This window comes from Zophobas morio, unplaced genomic scaffold, assembly GCF_036711695.1.
Source record: "Zophobas morio isolate AGI-343-1 ecotype UQ-CSIRO unplaced genomic scaffold, CSIRO_AGI_Zmor_V1 ptg000030l, whole genome shotgun sequence".
Lineage (NCBI taxonomy): Eukaryota > Metazoa > Arthropoda > Insecta > Coleoptera > Tenebrionidae > Zophobas > Zophobas morio.
The window spans coordinates 130,425-151,078 of record NW_026972135.1 but is presented as its reverse complement, the minus strand read 5'-3'; the positions used below and the strand labels follow the sequence as shown (position 1 = coordinate 151,078).

The window sequence follows — 20,654 nt, the reverse complement described above, 5'->3', positions numbered from 1 at the left end:
GCCAGTTGCAACAGTTGCATGCGATGTTCAGTTCACGCAGTTGTGTATGCGAGGTCATCTATCAAGTCTGTGATTAGTGCATCGTGTGCATCCAGAAGTTTTAAACTCGGCGTAAATTTAAACCGCCAAAATTAGTGACATTCTCCTGTCAGCGAGTTTTCAAAAATCCGCACAGTTCGTCCCGGGTTACGCAACGCGTATCAGAAAAATAATTTCGCGACATCACTGCATGTATAATTAGATTAAGAGAGTATAGCGCAAAAATCAGTCAGAGAAAATACCTTGGCGATAAATTTAGATCCGTACAGTCATTGGCGGGACTTTGTCAAACCTAAAAATAGGTTTACGGTCTGTTCTTTCTCAGTGCATTCACACGCGCTTTGCAAAATTCTCGCGAAAATCGTGGAAAGTGCTGTCCCAGGATGAATGGCCAGACCGAGCATGAAATCTGCGGAAACTGGTGAGTTGGTAACAATAAACGTCGTAATCGGTAGTAACGTCGCAAGTTTGCGGCAGTTACTTGAAATTCCGAGTTCGTGGCGAGGGAAAGAAGTTGAATTCTAGAGTCCTAAACCTTTGCGATGTTGTATCTAATCTTGGATAGAGCGTTGTCCAAGTTAAGTGTCTTGTACCAGTGGCGTAGCGTTAGATTTTACTGCTTCTGCTCACTACTGTGTAGCAAAGTGCATAGATACTTGATTTTTTAGCATTTGTTCACAACTGTGAAGATAAATAAATACAAAATGTAATCAAAATGTAAAATTGAGTGAGAGATAAGAGTGGCCTGCTGCCAAAATGTTACCGTTTAGGATGTTTTTAGACAAAGGTAGGCCATCTAAATCTATTAATTTGGTTGGAAACTGATTTCGTAAATGCAGAGATACCTAATGAAAAATGAAATTTATCATGTTAGGTAAAGGGGAATGCCAGGCGACAGACAAGTTTGAATTGGGCGCCATTTGTTGCCTTAAACGCAACCAGCAATTCTTCTTTAAATCTACCTGACGCGCTGGGATAGACGCCTACCGGACGTGGGTCAAAAAACATCGTAAGCCGATAATGAAGAATAATGATAATTTATGACAGGCTGTCACAACATACCTTCAGCACAGAATAATCATTTCTCGTATTCTTTTGACATATTAATTTTAATATTCGAGATAATTATTATGTTATTCAAACACAATTTAGACACTGTAGAGCAAACAAGGCTTATCAAGCCCGTCTATTATTTTATTCGCCTAAATGTATTATTAATACCGTTTTCTTGTTATTTAGATAAGGGAACAAATTAAATGCACAGTTCTATTTTTAAACGCTCTGTATTTTTGCTCGGTAAAAATGATAAATGCTAAGTTATATAATAAATGCTCAGTTAAAAAATAAATTCTCAGTAAAAATAATATATGCTTGGTGAAATAATAGCTGCTTAGTTAAATTAATAACTGTTCGGTTAAATAAGGAATGCTTAGTAAGAACCCGTCAAGTGCAGCACAACAAATAATACTCCCGCAGAAGGCGCAAATTGAAAAATGAAATATACTTAAAATAGACAACAAATCGGAAAAATCGAAAAATCAAAACACCCAAAAATCGAAACATTAAAAAATCAAAAAATCAAAATATCTGAAAATTGAAAATCTAGAAATTGAAAAGTTCTCAATATTCAAATCCTGAAAAATTGAGTATTGAAAACTTGAAAAATTGAGAAATCCAAGCATCAAAAAATAGTAAAATTGAAAAATGTAAAATTTAAAAAATCCAAAAATTGAGAAATAAAAGAAAAGAAAAATCAAAAATTTAAAAATTCGAAAAATTGAAAAATTAAAATATCGAAAAATTGAAGAATTGGGAAACACCAAAAAAATCAAAAAAACAAAAATCTAAAATTCAAAAATCAAAAAATTGAACACTCGAAAAGCCAAAAAGTCGAAAAATCGAAACATCGGAATGTTCAAAAACTGAAACATCGAGAAATCAAAACATCAACAGTAGAGGAGTCAAAAACTCAAAAAATTAAGAAATCAAATTAGACCAAAATTGAAAAATCGAAAAGTTAATTGAAAAATTGAAACATTTTAAATGAAAAACAAAAATCGGTAAACCGAATAATTGAAAATCTAAAAATCGAGAAATTGAACAATCTAAAAATTAAACAATTTAAAAATCGAAGAATTGGAAAACCAAAAAATCTAAACCGAGAACTTGAAAAATCGAATAATCGACAAATCAAAACATCAAGGAAACCAAAAAAATTAACGGAAAATCGAGAACTTAAAAATTGGAAAATTAAAATACCTATCGAAAAATTGAAACCCGAGAGAAACATTGAAAAATTGGGAAATGGAGAAATGGAAAAATAAAAAAAATCGATCTAAAGAGTTTGGACAGTACTTCCCTCGCTATCGGAAACGTGACGACTGCATGCCTATTATGCAAATCCAAAAAACATGAATGGAATGATAAATCACAAGAAGAGACTCATCATATTTTATACATTTTAGATTGGATTTATTCAGCAAAATTTTGGGGTGGCGTCATCCATTTTTTAGGAGGGATGAGCAAATATGTTTTGATCACAAATTTACCATGCTTATAATAAATTTAAAACATTTCCAAGTTTTCAAAGCAATCGGTTTTGTAGTTCCTGATTAAATTAATAAAATAAATTTGGGCATTCATTAAATTTTTTGAGTCACCATACATATCCGAATCCAAAAAATATGAATGTAATGATAAATTACAAGAAGAAACTCATCATATTTTGTACATTTTAGACAGGATTTATTCAGCAAAATTTTGAGGTGACGTCATGAATTTTTTAGAGGGGATAAGTAAATATATTGTGATTAAAACGGTCCTGGTTTAATAACAAAAAAATATTGCTACTGGGCGTAGAGCTTTTTTAAAACACCTCCTTTCTAAGTAGATACACTTAGTTTCTATACGTGTTAAACAAAAGCTGTAGGTATTTTATATATTTTTTATTATTATAAATATGTTCATTAGTTTTATTAATTAACACAGCAAAATATATATTAACAATAATATTACAATGAATTTTTAGTAACCATGTGTATTGAATTCAGGATCCTGAGTGGAGTAAAAATATTATATATATATTATATTATTTAAAAGTTAATTTCCTTAACAATAGATTACTACGGCCGGTCCTGGCGGCTTGTTATAAAACTGAGTTCCTTGCCATAAATTAGAAAAATCAGCCGAGAACGCTAACAATCAGCTTATGGTAGAGCAGGCGATAAGGGTTTTTCCTGGAAAGTCGCTTCCGTAAATTTCAGTGGCGCTCCTATCGGCAAAGTACTGAACTAACGGCTCAAAATCTGTCGAATTGATACCCATTTTTTCAATAATTGTTAGTTTTTGTTAAAAACTTTGCTAACCAATAAATCATTAATTTTCCTTTGATATTCCTGCTAAAATTATTCGACGTATTTTGCATTAATTTGTGGTATATTTTGATTTTAATAAACACATTATTATTTAAACAAATTGTACCACTAACAAACATTTAATGACTCTGCGGCCTGTAAAAAGTGATGTTTTATCCATGTGCGAATTTTCAAGCGATTCTGTTATGGTTATGACTCAAAAAACTTGAAAAGAAAACATACAATGGTGCTTTTTTTACGATATTCCCCAGCTATATTTTTTTAATTGATTGAACTGGTCTCTGCGCTCTAGAATACGAAAAAAGCTGCAGTTTGATGTATGATACATCTATATTAATATCAATTTTTCATACAAAAAACAAAAAAAATGTTATATCTCGTCTAGCGAGTTCCCTTAAGGGGGAATGCTAGACGACAGGCAAATTTGAACTGGGCGCCATTTGTTGTCTTACACGCAACCAACAATTATTCCTAAAATCATCAAAACATCGTACGACGATATTGAAGAATAATGATCATCTATGACAGGCTGCCAACAGACCTTCAGCACAGGATACTCATTTCCCGTATTCTTTTCAGATATTAATTTTAATGCTGGAGATAATTATTAAGACACATCTATATTAATATAATTTTTTCATACAGACCTCGTCTAGCGAGTCCTCCAAATCTGACAAAAACTGTAACACTGTTGTCAGTAATTTCATACTTTGGTATTTATCATTACAATAAGCACTGAAGTAAACGATTATTATTTCAGTATTTAATAAACATAGTCAGTATAATCTATACTTATATAATAAAGCTGAAGCTGTTGTTTATTTGAACACGCTAATCTCAGAAACTACTGGTTCAAATTCAAAAAATCTTTTTGTGTTGGATAGTCCATGTATCATATCTACATATAGGCTATATAAAATCACGTTACGATCATTAGGAGCGAAGTAGCAATGAAAAATTCGGAAAAACGGGAAAATTATTCCTCCTTTGACAGCTTCCGTTGCTTACGCTGCTTAAACGGTTAAAGTTACTTAAAAATCATGTATGACGAAATTGTTCCCCTCTAAAAGTTCTAAAGAAAAGTCCGTGACAGCATATGTCTATCTTTTAAGGTCGAGTCAGTATAACCTTTTTTATGGTAATGAAATTTGTTCTAAAATAATAATGCATTATGTATAAAATTCTCGCGTCACAATGTTTGTAACCGAACTTCTCCGAAATGGGTAAACCGATTTGTATGAAATTTTTTGTGTCTATTCGGTAGGTCTGGCAATAGGTTGTAAACTATTTTTTAAACCCCTAAGTGATAAGGGTGGTCCACCCTAAAAAATTTTTGTCTATTTTTTAGACAAAATTTTTTATTTTTATTTTTTTAAGAATTGGCATCAAAAAATACACATAACCCTAAATTTTCACCTTTCTACCACCAACCCCCATTTTTTAATCGTCTATATAATAAAAATCAATTGCTGTTCCTGTTAGTCTCGCTAAGACTCAAAAACGGCTTGACCGATTTGAAAAATTTTTTATATTACGGAGATGGTTTATAAATAAAAAAAAATAAGGAAAACTTAAAAGAACAGTTAAAAAATAAAAAAATTCTAAAAATTTTGTATGGGAATCGCCACTTCGAATTAATTTCAATAGTTGGCGTTTCTGACGGACCTGTCGTCTAACTGACGTGTCATACAAAACTAATTCTTCCGTGCAATTGTGAAAAGTATATTGCATTTCAAATCGTTCTTTGTTTTTCGTAAAAAAAACGTCGTTTATTGTAAGAAAAGTCTTGGTTAAAGTGAATTTAATTACACATTGCGAAAGTTTCTTATTAATTTTGATCTGCCATTCTATTTACCTATATTCACTTTGTTGGTTTCGACAAAACCTCAAACTTTACCGTTATTCGAGGATTTAATTTGAAGTTTTCAATATTTTAAAATTCTCAAGACAAAATTTACAGATTTGATTGACTGTGAAAATAATTCTGTGTCGTTTTATGAAGTTCATTAAAATGCCGAGAAGACGACAACCTCACATAGGTCCACGAAGTCAATCAAATGTGCGACGAACTACCTCAGGTGCAAACCGCAATGATTTATTTCATGGGTAATGCGGATATGGAAGTTGATCAGCGTTGTGCTCATAATCAACATAATAATCAAACATTGAAGCGAGACATTGAGTGGTATGAATAAAACTGAATAGATACTCATATTCGAAGTACGAAGTACCTACTTCATTATTACTCTTATATACCCGAGCATCTACTCTATGTACTGGGTACCTACTGGGAAACATTGTATCTCCCCGAACACAAACTGAACATCTACGCGTTTTGTGAGCATTTAATCTAGAAATGAGCATCGGCGTGGCAAATAACTGAGCTGTCTGTAAAGCAGCTTAGAAAACCATTAGGATCGTTGTAAGAGTGAATTTTAATTAAACATGGTGACTTTCATGAATGTGGAACGTCGTCAAAAGGTGCATTCAGTTTGAAAAACACATTAGGAGCAGGAATATCGAAAACTTTTCATGTAATTAACTTTTATTTATTCATAAATTGTGCAGTGCGTTTTTTCTAACACTGGCCATAGAGATTCTCATCTCAAGGTGTCTACCCCATACTAACTTATATTTTGGTGACTCGATTTTTGCCTTGATGGTTGAACACTGTCACTGTCATGGGCGCCGGCAGGGGGTTGCAAGGGGGTGCACTTGCACCCCCCTGGCTTAGTATAAAATACACACTTTAATTTAAATCTAAATTGCAATCTTCTAGGAAGTGGATAATAGTTTTTGAAATGGCTTCCGCATTCAGTTCTTGCAGCGGCACATATCCTAAAAATTCTTCGCAAATTATTGGATTTTTATAGTCTTGATCATAACGCAAATACCGAAATCCAATCGATAGCAGTCTCATCAGCCAACACCTAAAAAACGGATGCCTGATTCACCTCCTCAATTATTTTGCTCTTCAGAACATCAGAACAAATTTCAATCAATTCATTTTGAATTTGATGCGATATATATGTACAAAGAGTCTCTTGCTCCTGACTCTAAATGATTTTTTAAAATTTCATCCCCAGATTCAATTCGAAAATGGAGCAAATATATACTACTCGCCGAAAAAATCGCAACACCAAGAAGTAGCGGTTTTTTATTAATGAAACTTTGTGGAAATATGTATCTATGTTTGATAATGTACTGATAAAAGTTACAACAGATTTTACCGAAAACCGAAGCTTATAAAATTTTTTCTTTCTTATTGTTCTCTGCCACTGATAATTTCTTTGCATTACTGTTCACCATGGGAATTTGTGTTTTATTGTGCTATCTGACAATATTAGTACTCTCACAATGTCTCGTGTGCGTAGACGTAGAAATTTTCAACAACTAAGTCTGTTAGAGCGAGGTCGCATTTTGGGACTTCGCGAAGCAGGGTTGTCATTTCGGGAAATCGCTGCTCGCGTGGATCGCAATGTTTCAACTGTATTGCGATGCTGGCGAGCATGGCACGAGGAAGGTAGAGGTCACCGAGCTAGAGGTTCTGGGCGCAGGAGGAGCACGAATCCACGTGAAGATCGGTACCTACGAACATTGGCAGTAAGAAACCGACATGTGTCTACACGCAGGATAGCAGATGACTGGTATGCGGCGGTTGGTCGGCCGATTGCGATGAGAACAATTTACACCCGCATTCAGTCTTTTGGACTACGTTCCTATCGTCCCCATTTGGTACTACCGCTAACTCCAGAACATCGCCGTCAACGCTTGGAATGGTGCCGCGAACGTTTAGGCTGGGATCTTGAGTGGAATTCAGTAGTCTTTTCAGATGAATCCCGCTTTTGTTTAGGCATGCACGACGGTCGGCAAAGGGTTAGAAGATTTCGTGGAGAACGAAGGAATATTGCTTTTTCTGTGGAACGGTATGTGGCTCGAACTGTGGGCATAATGATATGGGGAGCTATTGCATATGGCAGCAGGTCACCTTTAGTCATGATTCAAGGCTCTATGACAGCTCAACGATATGTTGATGAAATCCTGGAACCGGTTGTTATACCGTTTGTTCAAACCATCGAAGATGCCCTATTTCAGCAGGACAATGCCCGGCCGCATATTGCACGGGTCTCTTTGAGGTGCTTAGAAGATGCCCAAGTGCAAATTCTTCCTTGGCCTCCTCGTTCACCGGACCTGCCACCTATTGAACATGTGTGGGACATGATCGGCAGAAAGCTAGGTGAATTACCACAGGATCCACAGACTCTAGCTCAACTTAGACATGAAGTCCAGGTTGCCTGGGAATCCCTGCCTCAGGAGGATATCAATAATTTAGTTAGAAGTATGCCACGGCGAGTTGCAGAATGTGTAAATGCAAGGGGTGGACCGACACATTATTAATTTTTTACTGTTGTTGTTCGTCGAATTTTAAACTGTAAATGTTATGGTGCATTTCTTTTGTTAAGACAATGACACCCACAAACTTTAGTTAAAATAAAAACACTACTTCTTGGTGTTGCGATTTTTTCGGCGAGTAGTATACTATATCCTATAATGTATGGGTGCACCCCCCTGCAAATAATTCTGCCGGCGCCCATGGTCACTGTTGTCCTTTTTTGTTGTATCGAGATGCTACTTGAGCATCAACTGTTACTTACTGAAGTATTAGTATCATCTAGAAAAACTAGAAATATTTTGATTTGATATTCGAGTAGATACTTCGTATTTCGAGTATGAGCATCTACTGAGTTTTATTTATATCAACCATTGTCAAAAAATTGATCGAACGTAGTTTCGACAGAACTTCCTTCGCACCAAAAGTATAATGAAACATATTCAGCATTTTCGAGTTGAGTCTTTTCTTCACACAATTTTGTGATGACCTAATCAACATTTACTATCAACACGTAGATATACCACCTTGGATTGGTGCAGTGTAATACTAAAAATAACTGTATTGTATTCCCAAAATTATCTGCGAAAATCGAGTGAGCCATTCCATCAATTTTTTGGGGGGAATAAATAAATATTCTTAACAATTTACCATGCTTACAATAACTTTAAAACGTCTGCAAGATCTCAAAGTATTCATTTTTGCAACTCTTGAGTTATTCACTAAAATAAATTGACTGATCCATATATTTTTTTGAGTCACTGTAAAAGCAAATCTAAAAAATATGAATCCAGTGATAAATTACGAAAATATACTGATGATATTTTCTACATTTTAGATAGGATTTATTCGACAAAATCTTGAGATGACGTCTTCAAGTTTTTGGGCTTGATAAACAGATATATTTTGATTGAAAACCTACCATGTCAAACAGTAACTTCAAAACGTCTGCAATATTTCAAAATTCAGTTTTGCAATTCTTGATTCAATCAATAAAATAAATTGACTCAGTGATTAATTTTTTTGAGACACCCCCTATAAGCAAAACTAAAAAATATGAATGGAATGATAAATCACAAGTATAGTCTCATCCTATTTTGGACATTTTAGATAGGATTCATTTGGCAAAATTTTGGGCTGACGTCATCAATTTTTTGGAGGGGATAAGTAAATATATTTTGAATAAAAATTTATTATGCTTATCATATGTTTAAAACATCTGCAAGATTTCAAAGCATTCGATTTTGCAGATTCAAAATTAAATTGTAGGTGAAACGGAGTTCACGGGGTCAGCTAGTTAAATATAAAATTCACATTTGAATAAGTAATAATTAAGTTTTAACTTAAATAATCCATGCTTGATTATATAATCTAAGAAATTTTTAATGGGCGAGTCGACGGGGGTGGTACTTACTAAGAAAGACTGATTTTGCCAAATGACATATCCTGTGAGAAAATGAAGGGTGGGTGGGCGGTACTAGTACTTGCTAAGTGATGACTGATTTTGTTAAATGAAAAATTTAAATTTTACAATTTTCAAATATCGATATGTAAGTTTTTTCAAATAGGACACCGCGTGTTTTATTACTATATCTTACTCTATTTTTCTGTTTTTCTTCTTTCAATATCTCGATGTGTCCTAAAAATGTAAAAAAATGCACGTTCAGGTTTTGTTAAAAAAAGATGGTATAAAATAATAAAATTTTCAATAAATAGATTGGCTCATTCATTAATATGTTTTTGAGTCACCCTATTATAAATAAACAATTAATGCATAATATTTTACTTATTTTTTGATATGATTTATCGGGAAAATTTGAGATTACGTCATCAAATTTTGAGAAAGGGTAAACGGATAAATGTTGATGAACGATTTATCATGCTTACGATAACCTTAAAATAAAAATAAAATAATGTAAAAAAATGAAGAATTTTAAAATATAGATTACAATTACAAGATATCGTCTGAATGATAACAGGGTGATTCAGAATTAAATAGTTAACGAAAAATACATCCAACAAGAATAACAAAAGGTTAGGAATACGAAAACCTTTCACTTTTTTTTTACATTAAATTCGTTTGTATTTTTGACGTACTACCTCAAACTTTCGATTTGTTGCTTTATTCAACCACATGATTTTCAAGCTATTTGTTTTAACTAATTCCAGCAAAAAAGAAATCCCCCAACATAACTATGTGATGCATTCAGCCCACTGTTCCCGCAACTTCACCCTCTGTCAGGTATGCAAGGAACTCTTCTCGAAGTCCGAAATCGAAGGCCACAAAAAGTCCTGTGTGGCGGTGAAACCAAAAGTGAAAAAACCCGAGCCGCCTCCGACCAATCTAGAACGCAGTCAGTACTTCCAGGAACGGAAAGTGATCGAAGACAAAAAAATTGCAGCTAGGAAGGAGAGACAGCTACAGAAATACGAAAGATTGGTAGATACGGGATATTCTTTAAAGGAAGGCGAGAAAAGGGAGAAGGTGGTGAAGACGAAGCCGGTAACGGCGGCCCGAGTTGAAAGTAAGCCCAAAAACTCTTCTGGACTGTTGGCTTGCAAGTTTTGCGATTTGGAACTTCCGAAATTGGAATTGGAGGAACACGAGAATTATTGTGGGACGAGGACCGATAAGTGTTTGGAATGTGGGGAGTTGGTGATGTTCAAGTACAAACAGATTCACATGGATTCGAACCACGGATTTTTGAAGCTGAAAGATGGTGAGTTTTTTGCGGACTGAATAGTGTCTGGTGGTTTATCTAATCGGAAAATGATAAGATTTCAAGTTTCCTCGTACGCGGGTTCGTATAAATTTTAACTGCGCAGAATTGTTATCTATTGGACAATATTTTTGGTAGCAGAAAAAATAAAAGTTGTGGATTTACGTGCTTCATGGAAAGTAGATACTATTTGTGTAAAAAATAATAAACGAGTTCAGTGAACATTGCTTTTTGGGGCGAAATTTCAAATAAAAATTTCATTTAACAACTGCGATAAAAGTTAAGTACCTATATCAATTTTTTACGACTTTTATAAATAAAATATCCACACGAGATTCTTTATAGTGATTATAATTTCTAGACGTTGAACTATTTAATTTTAGATGGTATGGTTTCATATCAGTGTGTTATTTTGCTGTTTATTGATAACTGTCGAGGTTTGTTATCAATAGTACATTATGTAACAACGGGTATACATTATTTCATGTTTATTGACCCAGCCGTCCAAGTTGCAATGTAATAAATAGGTGTATAAATTTAATATCCAATAAATTGAATTCAGAAGCTTATTTATATTTCTATTTACTTTTTCGCTATTTAATATGTATTTTCAAAATCAATGGGTTAATTGCGGAACACAGTTTTGCCTTCGATTTGAGTTTCTCGAGTTTTAATTTTAATTTTTCAGTTATTAGATTTTTTAATGTTTCGTTTTTATAATTGCTTGTTTTTCCAATTTTATTTTTTTCAATTTTTCGTTTCTTCATTTTCTCGAGATATCAATTTTTAGATTCTTTAATTTTTCATACTTCAATTTTTCGATTTGCAATTTTTCGTTTTGGTTTATTATTGTCTTTATTGTTTCAATTTTTGGGGTTTTGAACGTTCTGATTTTATAATTTTTATTTATACGAAATTTTTCAGGTTTGGGATTTTTCAATTTTTTGAATTGCAATTTTAGGGTTTGCAATTTTTCGATTTTTCAACTTTTAGATTTTTTGATTTTTCGTTTTTTCAACTTTAGATTCTTCAGTTTCACATAATTTTTCAATTTTTCGCTTCTTTAATTTTTGATTTGCAATGTTTCTAGTTTCTTGTTCAATATGTAATAATTATAAAATTCCTAAATATTTTTGAATTTTTTTATTTTTCGGTTATTGGATTTTAAAACTTTTTCATTTATTCGACTTTTCAAATTTTCGATTTTTCCATTTTTCGCTTTTTTAATGTTCTGTTTTTTTAATATTTCGTTTTTTCAATTCTACTTTTTTCAGTTTCTCGATTTTTAAATTTTTCGATTTGTAATTTTTCAGTTTCTCAAAATTTCATTTTTCAACGTTTCGATATTTTAATGCTACAGTTTGTCGACTTTACAATTTTGACGATTTTATAACTTTTCGATTTTACAATTTTTGGATTTTCCGATTTTTCGATTCATTAACTTTTGGAGATGACGTCATCCCATTGGTGGTGGGGATGATTAGCAAAATTTTACCATTTAAACATTACATTAACCATTGTATTACATACCTAATTGGTATACATACAAAATGTCAGAATAATCGGTCCAGTAGTTTCGGAGATTACTTGTCTAATGAAAATGGATACAGACACCGACACACAGACGGACAGACGAAAACGGGAGACCACTTTTTTCGTACTCTAGAGGTTATGACACGTCGAAAAAATATGAAAGTGGCAATTCGGCCGATGGACTCGATTACTATACTGCCTTGGCTTACGCTCGGGAAGTAAAAACGAAGAAGTATAAAACGAAAACTTGAAAAATGTAAAAATTAGAAATCAAAATTTGAAAAAGTGAAGACACGAAAAATTCAAAAATCGGAAAAATAAAAATTGAGAATTGAGTCATAATATTTTGCATATTTAAGAGCATTTTGTTTTGTAGTTTTTAACTTAAATTGCAAAATATTTGCAATTTTTATTTTTTTTCCTAAATCTGGATGTGTAGGGTGAAAACTCAACACGAATTCATATACCACAAATGCGATAGTATCTTATTTTATAAAAATAAAAACAAATTTAATCCTGTAAATTCTGAAGATGACGTCATCAGGTTGTTAGTGGGATGATACATGATAGTCCTAATAATTATATGTATGCATAGAAAACAATCAGTCCAGTACTTTCGAAGATTATCTGTCTAATAAAAATCCGGACAGACGGTAGACAGACAGACAGACAGACGGACGGAAACGGGAGACCTATTTCTTCGTACTTTTGGGGTCTTGAAATGCCAAGAAAACACAAGAGTAGAGAGTCGTCCGATGGACTCGATTACAATACTTCCTTAACTTACGCTCGTGAAGTAATAATTGACAAATGAAGAATTTCTTTTTCACAGAACCGGGTCCTCGAGCGTCTTGGGACTCCGCCACCCAACGCACGACCACCACCGACACACCTTCATCGCCACGTCCCAGACCAGCCCCTTTGCGTCCATTTTCGAGCTTCGACTCAACTCTATACTCGTTTCCAGCAACTTACTCGGCTCCTCCGGTTAAGGACAAAAGCGAAACTTACAAGGAGATTTCCAGGAGACTCGACTGTAAGTGTGTTCATCCGCACCTGCGACTTCTTGTATTTGTACAACATAATCATTCGCAACCTTCTCCAGGCAAAACTGAATACATTCGTAATTTATTACACGATTCGGCTAGCATCACTGTACCATTAAGACATAGCGGGGCGATGCCACGAAACCATTTCAATCACAATAAAGGTGCGTTGGTTTTGGTAGGGTAGTGGTCGGTGCTATCGCTGCTAAATTGTGTTTGTAACAGGCTGCAATGATGAGATAAATAAAAGAGAAATTGGTCTCGGATTTAGTAACTAACCTAAGTTAAGTAGTTGGACTGCTTTTGGGGTTTGATTTGATTTGTTTAGTTCAAGTGTTATATCTAGAACAATTTAAAACTTATTGTGTGGAGTGTAGATGATCAAAAATTATCTAGCGTGGTTATAACTACATATAATGAATAGATAATGTATGAAGATTTTTTTTTAAATGAGATATCTATGCCACAAGTACATTCAAGTGAGATTCGAGATACTTCCCACAATCTAAAGAAAATAATGCAATATATAGGTTGTCCAAAAAAGTAGAAAGTTAACCTCAAATTTCACTTTAACACATTTCCCTCCTTTGTATTGATCGCACGGAGAATGACCCTCATTAATTTTAACCAAAAAACCTTGTGTGTCGTACTAAAAAAAATGACGAGGCCAAAAATTCTCAATTAGGCTGGCTGCCAATTTGTACAGAGGTGTGTGTATTTTTTAGGTCCTGCACCACTCCCTCCACGAAGGAGACCCAATCCTCCCACTGAACTGACTATTCCTTGCGAATTCTGCAGCGTGCCGATTCCTCATGAAGATTTAATCCAGCACGAAACCGGCTGTAGACCTGATTTGGCTCGTTTCGATCCCAGAAGGAGGCGTTCTCCAGAACTTGATGAATTCTTTGTGGCTCCTCAACCCACTTCTCCTGAAGAGGAGTTGCCTTGCGAGTTTTGCGCTGATATGATACCGGCGTCGCAGCTGCTGCGTCACCAAGCTACGTGTATCTAATTCTATTTTTTATATACACATAAGTACATATTTAAGGGAAAGCTTTTGATTTGTGACTTTTTTATTTTTGTTACTTAGCACTAAGTGCGGAATTGTTCACAGTTAGGTGCTATTGTGTTTTTGCGATTATTGTTGTTAGGGTTAATAGCTCAATTAATTATAGGTGTTTATAAAAATTAACTTTTGTACTACAAGTTGTTTTTTTTTCACGACCTTGGCGTTTTTTTACTCTTTAGTCGTGTATTAATTTGTGTCTGGTGTTTGTTGGTGACTACAAAAATTAGCTGTGTTATTGTAACCACACGGCTTTTCACATAATAATAATAATAATAAACTGATGAGTATATACCGTTCAGGATGTTTTTAGACAAAGGTAGGCCATGTCAATCTGGTAATTTGGTTGGCAGCCAATTTCGTATATGCAAAGATTCCCAATGAAAAATGAAATTATCACATTAGATAGTTTTTTTTTTCAGTGTAATAAACGACGAAACTCTGTCATGTGAGATCCGAGTAACGAAAAACGTCATCAGTCAACTTGTCATTCTCATATGCTTTTCGTAATCTATTTTTTTCGCGGTGCATCAAAGTGACCTTGGCAGACCTGTCATTGTCATTCATGTTTAAAAATTCCCGTCACTTCTTAATTTTTCATTTCTTTTCACCTGCAAAAACTCAACAAAATGCTCCTGAGACGTTTCCTGCCTAACATGCACTTAAGAATTCGCCATTTTTCCGAAGCAAAGCTCCTAGAAACAGGTACATCTAGATTTTCCGTTTTGAGGTTATGTGTGTCTCCACAGTTGTTCCACAGTATCCCCCTTATTTGGATTTGAGCGAACAGCTTACACAAGAACCGTCTCTAGGACAAGCCCTCGCGTCGACTATGACAATCCACAACGACTTCATTTCAGAAGCTGAAGAACAAAGTTTGATCGATGAAGTTGAACCATATATGAGCAATCTCAAGTACGAATTTGATCACTGGGACGACGTCAGTTTGTCATTTTGTGAAAACATCGCTTATTTATAATAATATTGCTAGGCTATTCACGGTTATCGCGAAACTGAACGTCTGCAGTGGAATGAAGCCAACACAAAAATTCTAGGCAGGGTACGAGAACTGGCTTTTCCACCTAACGTGGCGCAATTAAAGTATGTACACATTTTGGACTTGGAGGAAAAGGGGCACATCAAACCGCATATTGATGCCGTTAGGGTAAGTTGATAACTGAGTTTAAAAAGCAAATGTAAAAATCAAGTCTTTAGTTCTGTGGAGACACCATAGCTGGCTTGAGTTTATTAACGGATAGCGTTATGAGGTTAGTGCATGACAAAAAGAAAGCACTTTATGCAGACGTGTTGTTGAGAAGGCGTTCCCTGTATGTCATGAAAGGGACAGCTCGGTTTGACTATACACACGAACTTTTGGCAAACAAATTCAGTCTGTTTAAAGGTGAGAAAATTTTCAAGGGTAGACGCATTTCGGTGATTTGTAGAAACGAACCTAGTTCTGAACGCACTAGTAGTTAGGTTTTGTAACCAAAGTATTAAATAAAACTTAGGATAACAATATAAATTTTATTTAAAATAAATCACAATACCTAGGTGCAGTAATGCTATTAGTTAGTAAAAGCGGCGTCTTATCGTAAAATATTTTAATTAAGAGAGGCGCGAATCCAGTCCAGGTATTTGGCCACATCGGTGAAGACCACATAGTGCGAAGAGTCGCATTTTAGCTGGTTTTGCAGTGCTACGCTAATTGAAACAAGCCCCCGCAGTTGCCATACTGGGTTGCCTGAATTGGAATTCGATTTTGGGAAAACCATGCCGCCTCCAGAGTCGCCATTGCATACGGAAGTACCTTCAATTAAAAAAATATAACGCAAAAGTCACGCTCCAGCTACACAATAGTGACTCAAAATGGGTAGGTTAAAGTTCGTAAATTTCGAAATACTTAGTTTGAGATGTGGGTGAAGTGCTACGTCGCTAAACAAATTTTTTGTGTTTGAAGTTTGACTCATTTAAAGTTTCTACTTGCCTAAATCGTTTGAATGTATGAGAAAGCAGAGATGAATGTACCATGAAAAGTAAAAACAGTACTGGCGCCTATTTTCGGCAGTTATTCGATTTGGCCCTTTTCTACTGATGATATCTAAAATCAGGACCAAATGAATGTGCGGAGCATTTCGATGAAAAGGGGGTACTCTAACTCGCTCATCTATTGTTTTATTTCGAAAAAAAAAAAAAATATTTGGGTGTGGAATTTTTTCAAAAATTTTTAGATTATCCGAGTTTCCAAATTTCTCGATTTTCAACTTTTCTTACACTGTTACTGGTATTATCTATTTTTGTTTCAATTTATAGGAGTTCTCATAAATACAAATTCTCAAAATCAAATTTTTTAATTTTTCAAAGAAGCGGGATTTGTTCGATTTTTTTGTTTTGTTTGCTTTTTTGAAAGGAATGAATATCAAATTTACAAATAACATGGTTTTGATTATTTCGGAAATTATGTGTTGTGTATTGTGTTTCATTAAATCGCCGATGAATAAACAAAACAGAAATGGGACCCTTAAGTTCTCTTGAAATTTTAGGAACAAGGGAACTCCAGAATTAGTGTCTAGTGTAGGTATCCAGATTAATAAATGTATATTTATCCCCATCAAAAATTGATGTCATCAGTATTTTATTTTTCCAACAGGTTTATTAAGTGTGTATTTTCTCATAAAACTTTTGTTTAGTAATTTCTTTGGTTTGTTTATCCCATCTGACCAAATGATAACATTTTCATGAGTTATTATTATATGTTAAGACATTTAGTTGTGGTTATTTACACACTATCGCGGTATGAAATATATATTATTTATGTATATGAATATAAATACGAAATTCCAGTTATGTACTTAAGTGAGAGATAGAATTTATGGTGGTAGCCAGATTATGCCAAAATAAAAATACTTACCATTCTTAAACCCTGCACAATACGTCGTATTAGATGTAAACCTTGAATAAAAGTCCGGAAACGAGTAAATACAGGTCTCTTGAGAAACCACCGGCATTTTCGCCTTCGTCAGTTGCTCAGTAACACGACCATTTTCATCAAACCCCCAACCAACAACAGTGCCTTAAAAAACACGTAATTTTGCATCACTTTTACTAGTTCTCGACTTACCAACTCTGTTGGTAACAGCATTCAACCGTGTGTCTTCATCCCACAAACACACCGGCCGGACATAATTGGTAACGTCTACCGGGGAAGCGACTTTCAGCACCGCAATGTCGTTCGTAAAAATCTGAGCGTTGTACTTTGGATGAATTGTAATCTTCTCGACATGTTTGTCTTGAATGCCCGGATTCGACCATCTCTTCAAATAGTATTTCCCCAGGTAGACCACCAGATTACCCGGATCAAGAGACTTCTGGGATTTGGGTTTAGTTACACAGTGTGCTACGGTTACCAGGTGGTAACGTGTTATAAGAGAAGCTCCACATATGTATGTGAGGTCTATGCCTTTGGCGTGGTAAAGCGCTGCGTGCCAGGGGAATTCGCCCTCTCGGGTGGCTTGGCCGTGGGTGATTAGGGGGCGTGGGGGCATCTAAAACACATCAAAATACATCATCAACAGAAGAAGTGGTTTTTCTTTTTTTCCTTACCACAACCGTGCCACAGGTTAAGTCGTTGAGTGAAACTACTGGCCTCGGGTTATTGAAAATGGCAAAATCGCCTTGGAAAAAGTCGTCCTCATCCTCATTGGACGACTGGTGATTTTGATTGAAAGCTCCACCAGGTCTTACACTAGAATCATCAGTAGATGTAAAAATACTTAAAAAAAAGAAGAGGTGGTTGAAGAATGTGTTTATGACGTCCTTTCCAGAATTTACAAAGTAAATTGTTTTTATTTTTACTTTGTTTTCACCCTATACCATTTATCAAAAATTAAAAATTCAAAGCTCGAGAAACTCGAATCGAAAAATTTGCAAAATCTAAAAATTGAAAAATTCAAAAGTTGGAAAATAGGAAAAAGTCAAAATTTAAACTTTCAAACTCGAACAATTGCAAATCGAAAAACTGAAGAAACAAAAAAAAATGAAAAATTAAAGAACTGAAAAATTCAAGTCAAAGAAGCTTTTTTTCATTTTTTATAGAAGCGGTGTATATTGGGCTTTTAGGGTCAAGGGAAGTTCTGTCGAAATAACCTTCGACCAATTTTTTGAAGTGGTCGGTCCTATTTGACTCGTTTTGGTTGGTGTGAAATTATGTTCATGGACATTCAGGAACTTCGGGGCTTTTAAATTTTTAGATTCAAATTCTTCAAGTATGTACTTGAATGTATAGATAATTTAATGGCCTTACAAAGTTCCGCCGTTGTTGTTGTTGTTATTGTTGGAAAAAGGATTTTTCGTAGTAGACAACAAACTGCTCGTTATCAACTGCCCCGTCGTAACCGGCGGTTCCGTGGTGACTCCTCCTTCAGGACACACAGTCTTTGCATTTAGCCTGAACATGACGAGTTGTGGAGGCGCCTCGTTCGGATTGTACTTGATGTAAAATCGAAGATTGTATGGCGCATTTGCCAGTAACTTATGATTCCTATTTTTTACAAGGTACTCTTTATTGTCAGAAGTGACTACCTCGCCGAACCAATTCTGCAAAATATTTGCCCATTAGAACGAAATTTGATAAATGAAAATGCAGTTTTTACTCCGAGTTGAATAGACTGTTTGTCGAAAATCAAACGCAGCCACACTCCTGATAACTCCGAATCACTGAGTAACGTGACTACACCGTACCATCGGTCATTTTCTGCTCCCTGTGGTTCGTATTTGAAGAGTCTGGGACAGGGGGAAATGAGTTGGGCACTTGCAGGCGCCAGAAGGAGAAAATACAGCAGATAGTTCATTTCGATTTGTTGTTACTAGAAAAAAGTAAAATATGAAACAAATGCCATATTATTAAGTTTAATATGTACTTAAAGTGAAATTTACATGTAATAGAAAAACTTACGGATAAGGAAAATTTTTTGTGAATTTATGCTGAATTTTGTTTGGTTGGTTCATAATTGGAAATATTTATATGATTTAAAAATCCTTGAAAGCACCGCTTTGATTCAACAAAACTTCAAAATTAGAGTGTCAATCACTTTAAGAAAGCTTAGTTTCTGCAGTTACCTAGCAAGAACTTTAAAATTTTCCACGTTTATTGTGACATCGCAATTGGCTTAATCGCAATCTTCGGGCAGCCCTTTACAACTTTCTCTCAAGAAAATTATTAACGGAATTTTAAGTTAATTTTAATAACATGTTGAGTAGTCAACAATATTAGTGTATCTCCGTGATGTTGACCCTCGTTTTTTAATGTCTTTAGAGTAATAATCTTTTCTGTTATATACTAACGTGTGTGGATACATGATTACTTCACAAAATGCAGTTAAACCTTCCTTTTATCGTGTACAGGCATCGTTATCTCTAAGGAAGCTACCGATGTCTAAGGCCAAATCAGGGACGCCCGGTATACTAAGATAAAAAAGTCTGCCAAACATAGGTGTCATATCGTGAATTGTCATTGCACATTAGCTTTACATAATAATTAATAAGCCACATTTTGCAGATCTTTTTCAAAAGACTGCATTGTCTGAATTGTTTGCTGGAGTTTATATTTTACAACTTGTAGAACATATTGTACGTCCATGATGATTATGGGCTTTTCCGGGCGCATCATTCCGTAAGAATGTATGTAATTTTGTTAATAACAGTTTTTGCATGACCTTTACCGAACCATAAGCAGCAATATTTTTAGCGATTATAAAATAGCTTGATGGTTCCAAGTAAATCGAATATTAATATCTAACTGCTTGAAAAAGAGAAAAACAACACTTAACCCACACCGCATGAATGTAATCAACTTTAAAACAACTGGTTAGGTGAAATATCAAGGCGATTTGGCAAAAAACGGAAGCGTTTGGGGTTTTATTGTCTACCTTCGAGAAAAAAAAAAACACATACCTACGATTAAAATTTTACAAGCGACTGATGTTAACTGGGCACTATACCACTTAACTGTGCGTTTCGCATCGATAAAAACTATAAATACGCAAATAACATCCGAAATAAATACCGTCCACAGAATTAAAAGAAGCTTTTCGAGTCGAAAGAGTTCATCGGAGTATCATATTATCACAAAAGTCAGTAGTGGCATTGACCAAAGTCGCAGAAGCACTATTAAGTCTGTTCAGCCGATGGAACGTAGATTAGGGCCCGCCGCTGACGATTTTGACTATCTGTTTTTGATACGACAATGGTAATGTCTTCAGAAACCAGTTTTACACTAATAATTGCTGGTAGTTGTCTTCGGTAGATGATGTAGTCAAGGACAAGGTAGGAATCCCCATTGCCACCGATGGGTCAATCCCGGTCAAGGCGTAAGGTGCCGTTTGAATTTCCCGTTCTGAAAAACAGTGGGTGGTTTTTTCGGTGCAATATTGTAACATCCATGTGCTAATTTATAAAGAGGAATACGTTGTGTGAATTTTTAAGAAA

The 20,654-nt window shown here is 34.8% G+C and overlaps 3 protein-coding genes across 6 annotated transcripts; 2 read left to right on the top strand and 1 right to left on the bottom strand.

Annotated features, from left to right (window-relative positions):
* On the top strand, window positions 1–14,308 carry LOC135139027 (TRAF-type zinc finger domain-containing protein 1-like). Of its 2 annotated transcripts, XM_064069097.1 has the most exons (5): window positions 1–460; window positions 9,973–10,523; window positions 12,889–13,092; window positions 13,162–13,266; window positions 13,828–14,308. In XM_064069097.1, exons 1-5 carry the CDS (start codon window positions 423–425, stop codon window positions 14,112–14,114), a joined length of 1,185 nt encoding a protein of 394 aa, XP_063925167.1. In that variant the 5' UTR covers window positions 1–422; the 3' UTR covers window positions 14,115–14,308. The 2 variants fall into 2 exon arrangements, with proteins under 2 accessions (XP_063925167.1, XP_063925168.1); XM_064069098.1 differs by lacking the exon at window positions 13,162–13,266 and having other exon boundaries at window positions 2–460.
* A 380-nt stretch (window positions 14,309–14,688) lies between these two features.
* Window positions 14,689–15,693, top strand: LOC135139029 (alpha-ketoglutarate-dependent dioxygenase alkB homolog 7, mitochondrial). Its single transcript, XM_064069099.1, has 4 exons — window positions 14,689–14,873; window positions 14,918–15,108; window positions 15,160–15,333; window positions 15,384–15,693. The coding sequence occupies exons 1-4, from the start codon at window positions 14,798–14,800 to the stop codon at window positions 15,645–15,647; spliced, it is 705 nt and encodes a 234-aa protein (XP_063925169.1). The 5' UTR covers window positions 14,689–14,797; the 3' UTR covers window positions 15,648–15,693.
* Window positions 15,682–20,469, bottom strand: LOC135139025 (clotting factor C-like). Of its 3 annotated transcripts, none has more exons than XM_064069093.1 (8): window positions 20,121–20,469; window positions 18,821–19,033; window positions 18,472–18,764; window positions 17,772–17,913; window positions 17,290–17,713; window positions 17,080–17,241; window positions 16,156–16,269; window positions 15,682–15,978 (listed from the first exon to the last, which is right to left on the bottom strand). In XM_064069093.1, the coding sequence occupies exons 2-8, from the start codon at window positions 19,016–19,018 to the stop codon at window positions 15,773–15,775; spliced, it is 1,539 nt and encodes a 512-aa protein (XP_063925163.1). In that variant the 5' UTR covers window positions 19,019–19,033; window positions 20,121–20,469; the 3' UTR covers window positions 15,682–15,772. The 3 variants fall into 3 exon arrangements, with proteins under 3 accessions (XP_063925163.1, XP_063925164.1, XP_063925165.1); XM_064069094.1 differs by having other exon boundaries at window positions 20,125–20,469; XM_064069095.1 differs by lacking the exon at window positions 16,156–16,269.
* Between the last annotated feature and the right edge of the window lie 185 nt (window positions 20,470–20,654).

Coding starts and splice junctions, on each gene's coding strand:
- LOC135139027 (XM_064069097.1), top strand. CDS start 423: ATGAATGGCCAGACCGAGCATGAAATCTGCGGAAACTG. Junction 461..9,972: donor CATGAAATCTGCGGAAACTG/GTGAGTTGGTAA, acceptor AACTAATTCCAG/CAAAAAAGAAATCCCCCAAC. Junction 13,267..13,827: donor CCATTTCAATCACAATAAAG/GTGCGTTGGTTT, acceptor TGTATTTTTTAG/GTCCTGCACCACTCCCTCCA.
- LOC135139029 (XM_064069099.1), top strand. CDS start 14,798: ATGCTCCTGAGACGTTTCCTGCCTAACATGCACTTAAGAATTCGCCAT. Junction 14,874..14,917: donor AGCAAAGCTCCTAGAAACAG/GTACATCTAGAT, acceptor GTGTCTCCACAG/TTGTTCCACAGTATCCCCCT. Junction 15,109..15,159: donor AATTTGATCACTGGGACGAC/GTCAGTTTGTCA, acceptor TAATATTGCTAG/GCTATTCACGGTTATCGCGA.
- LOC135139025 (XM_064069093.1), bottom strand. CDS start 19,018: ATGAACTATCTGCTGTATTTTCTCCTTCTGGCGCCTGCAAGTGCCCAA. Junction 17,914..18,471: donor AACAACAACGGCGGAACTTT/GTAAGGCCATTA, acceptor TGATGATTCTAG/TGTAAGACCTGGTGGAGCTT. Junction 16,270..17,079: donor TTGTGCAGGGTTTAAGAATG/GTAAGTATTTTT, acceptor TCCTGATTTTAG/ATATCATCAGTAGAAAAGGG.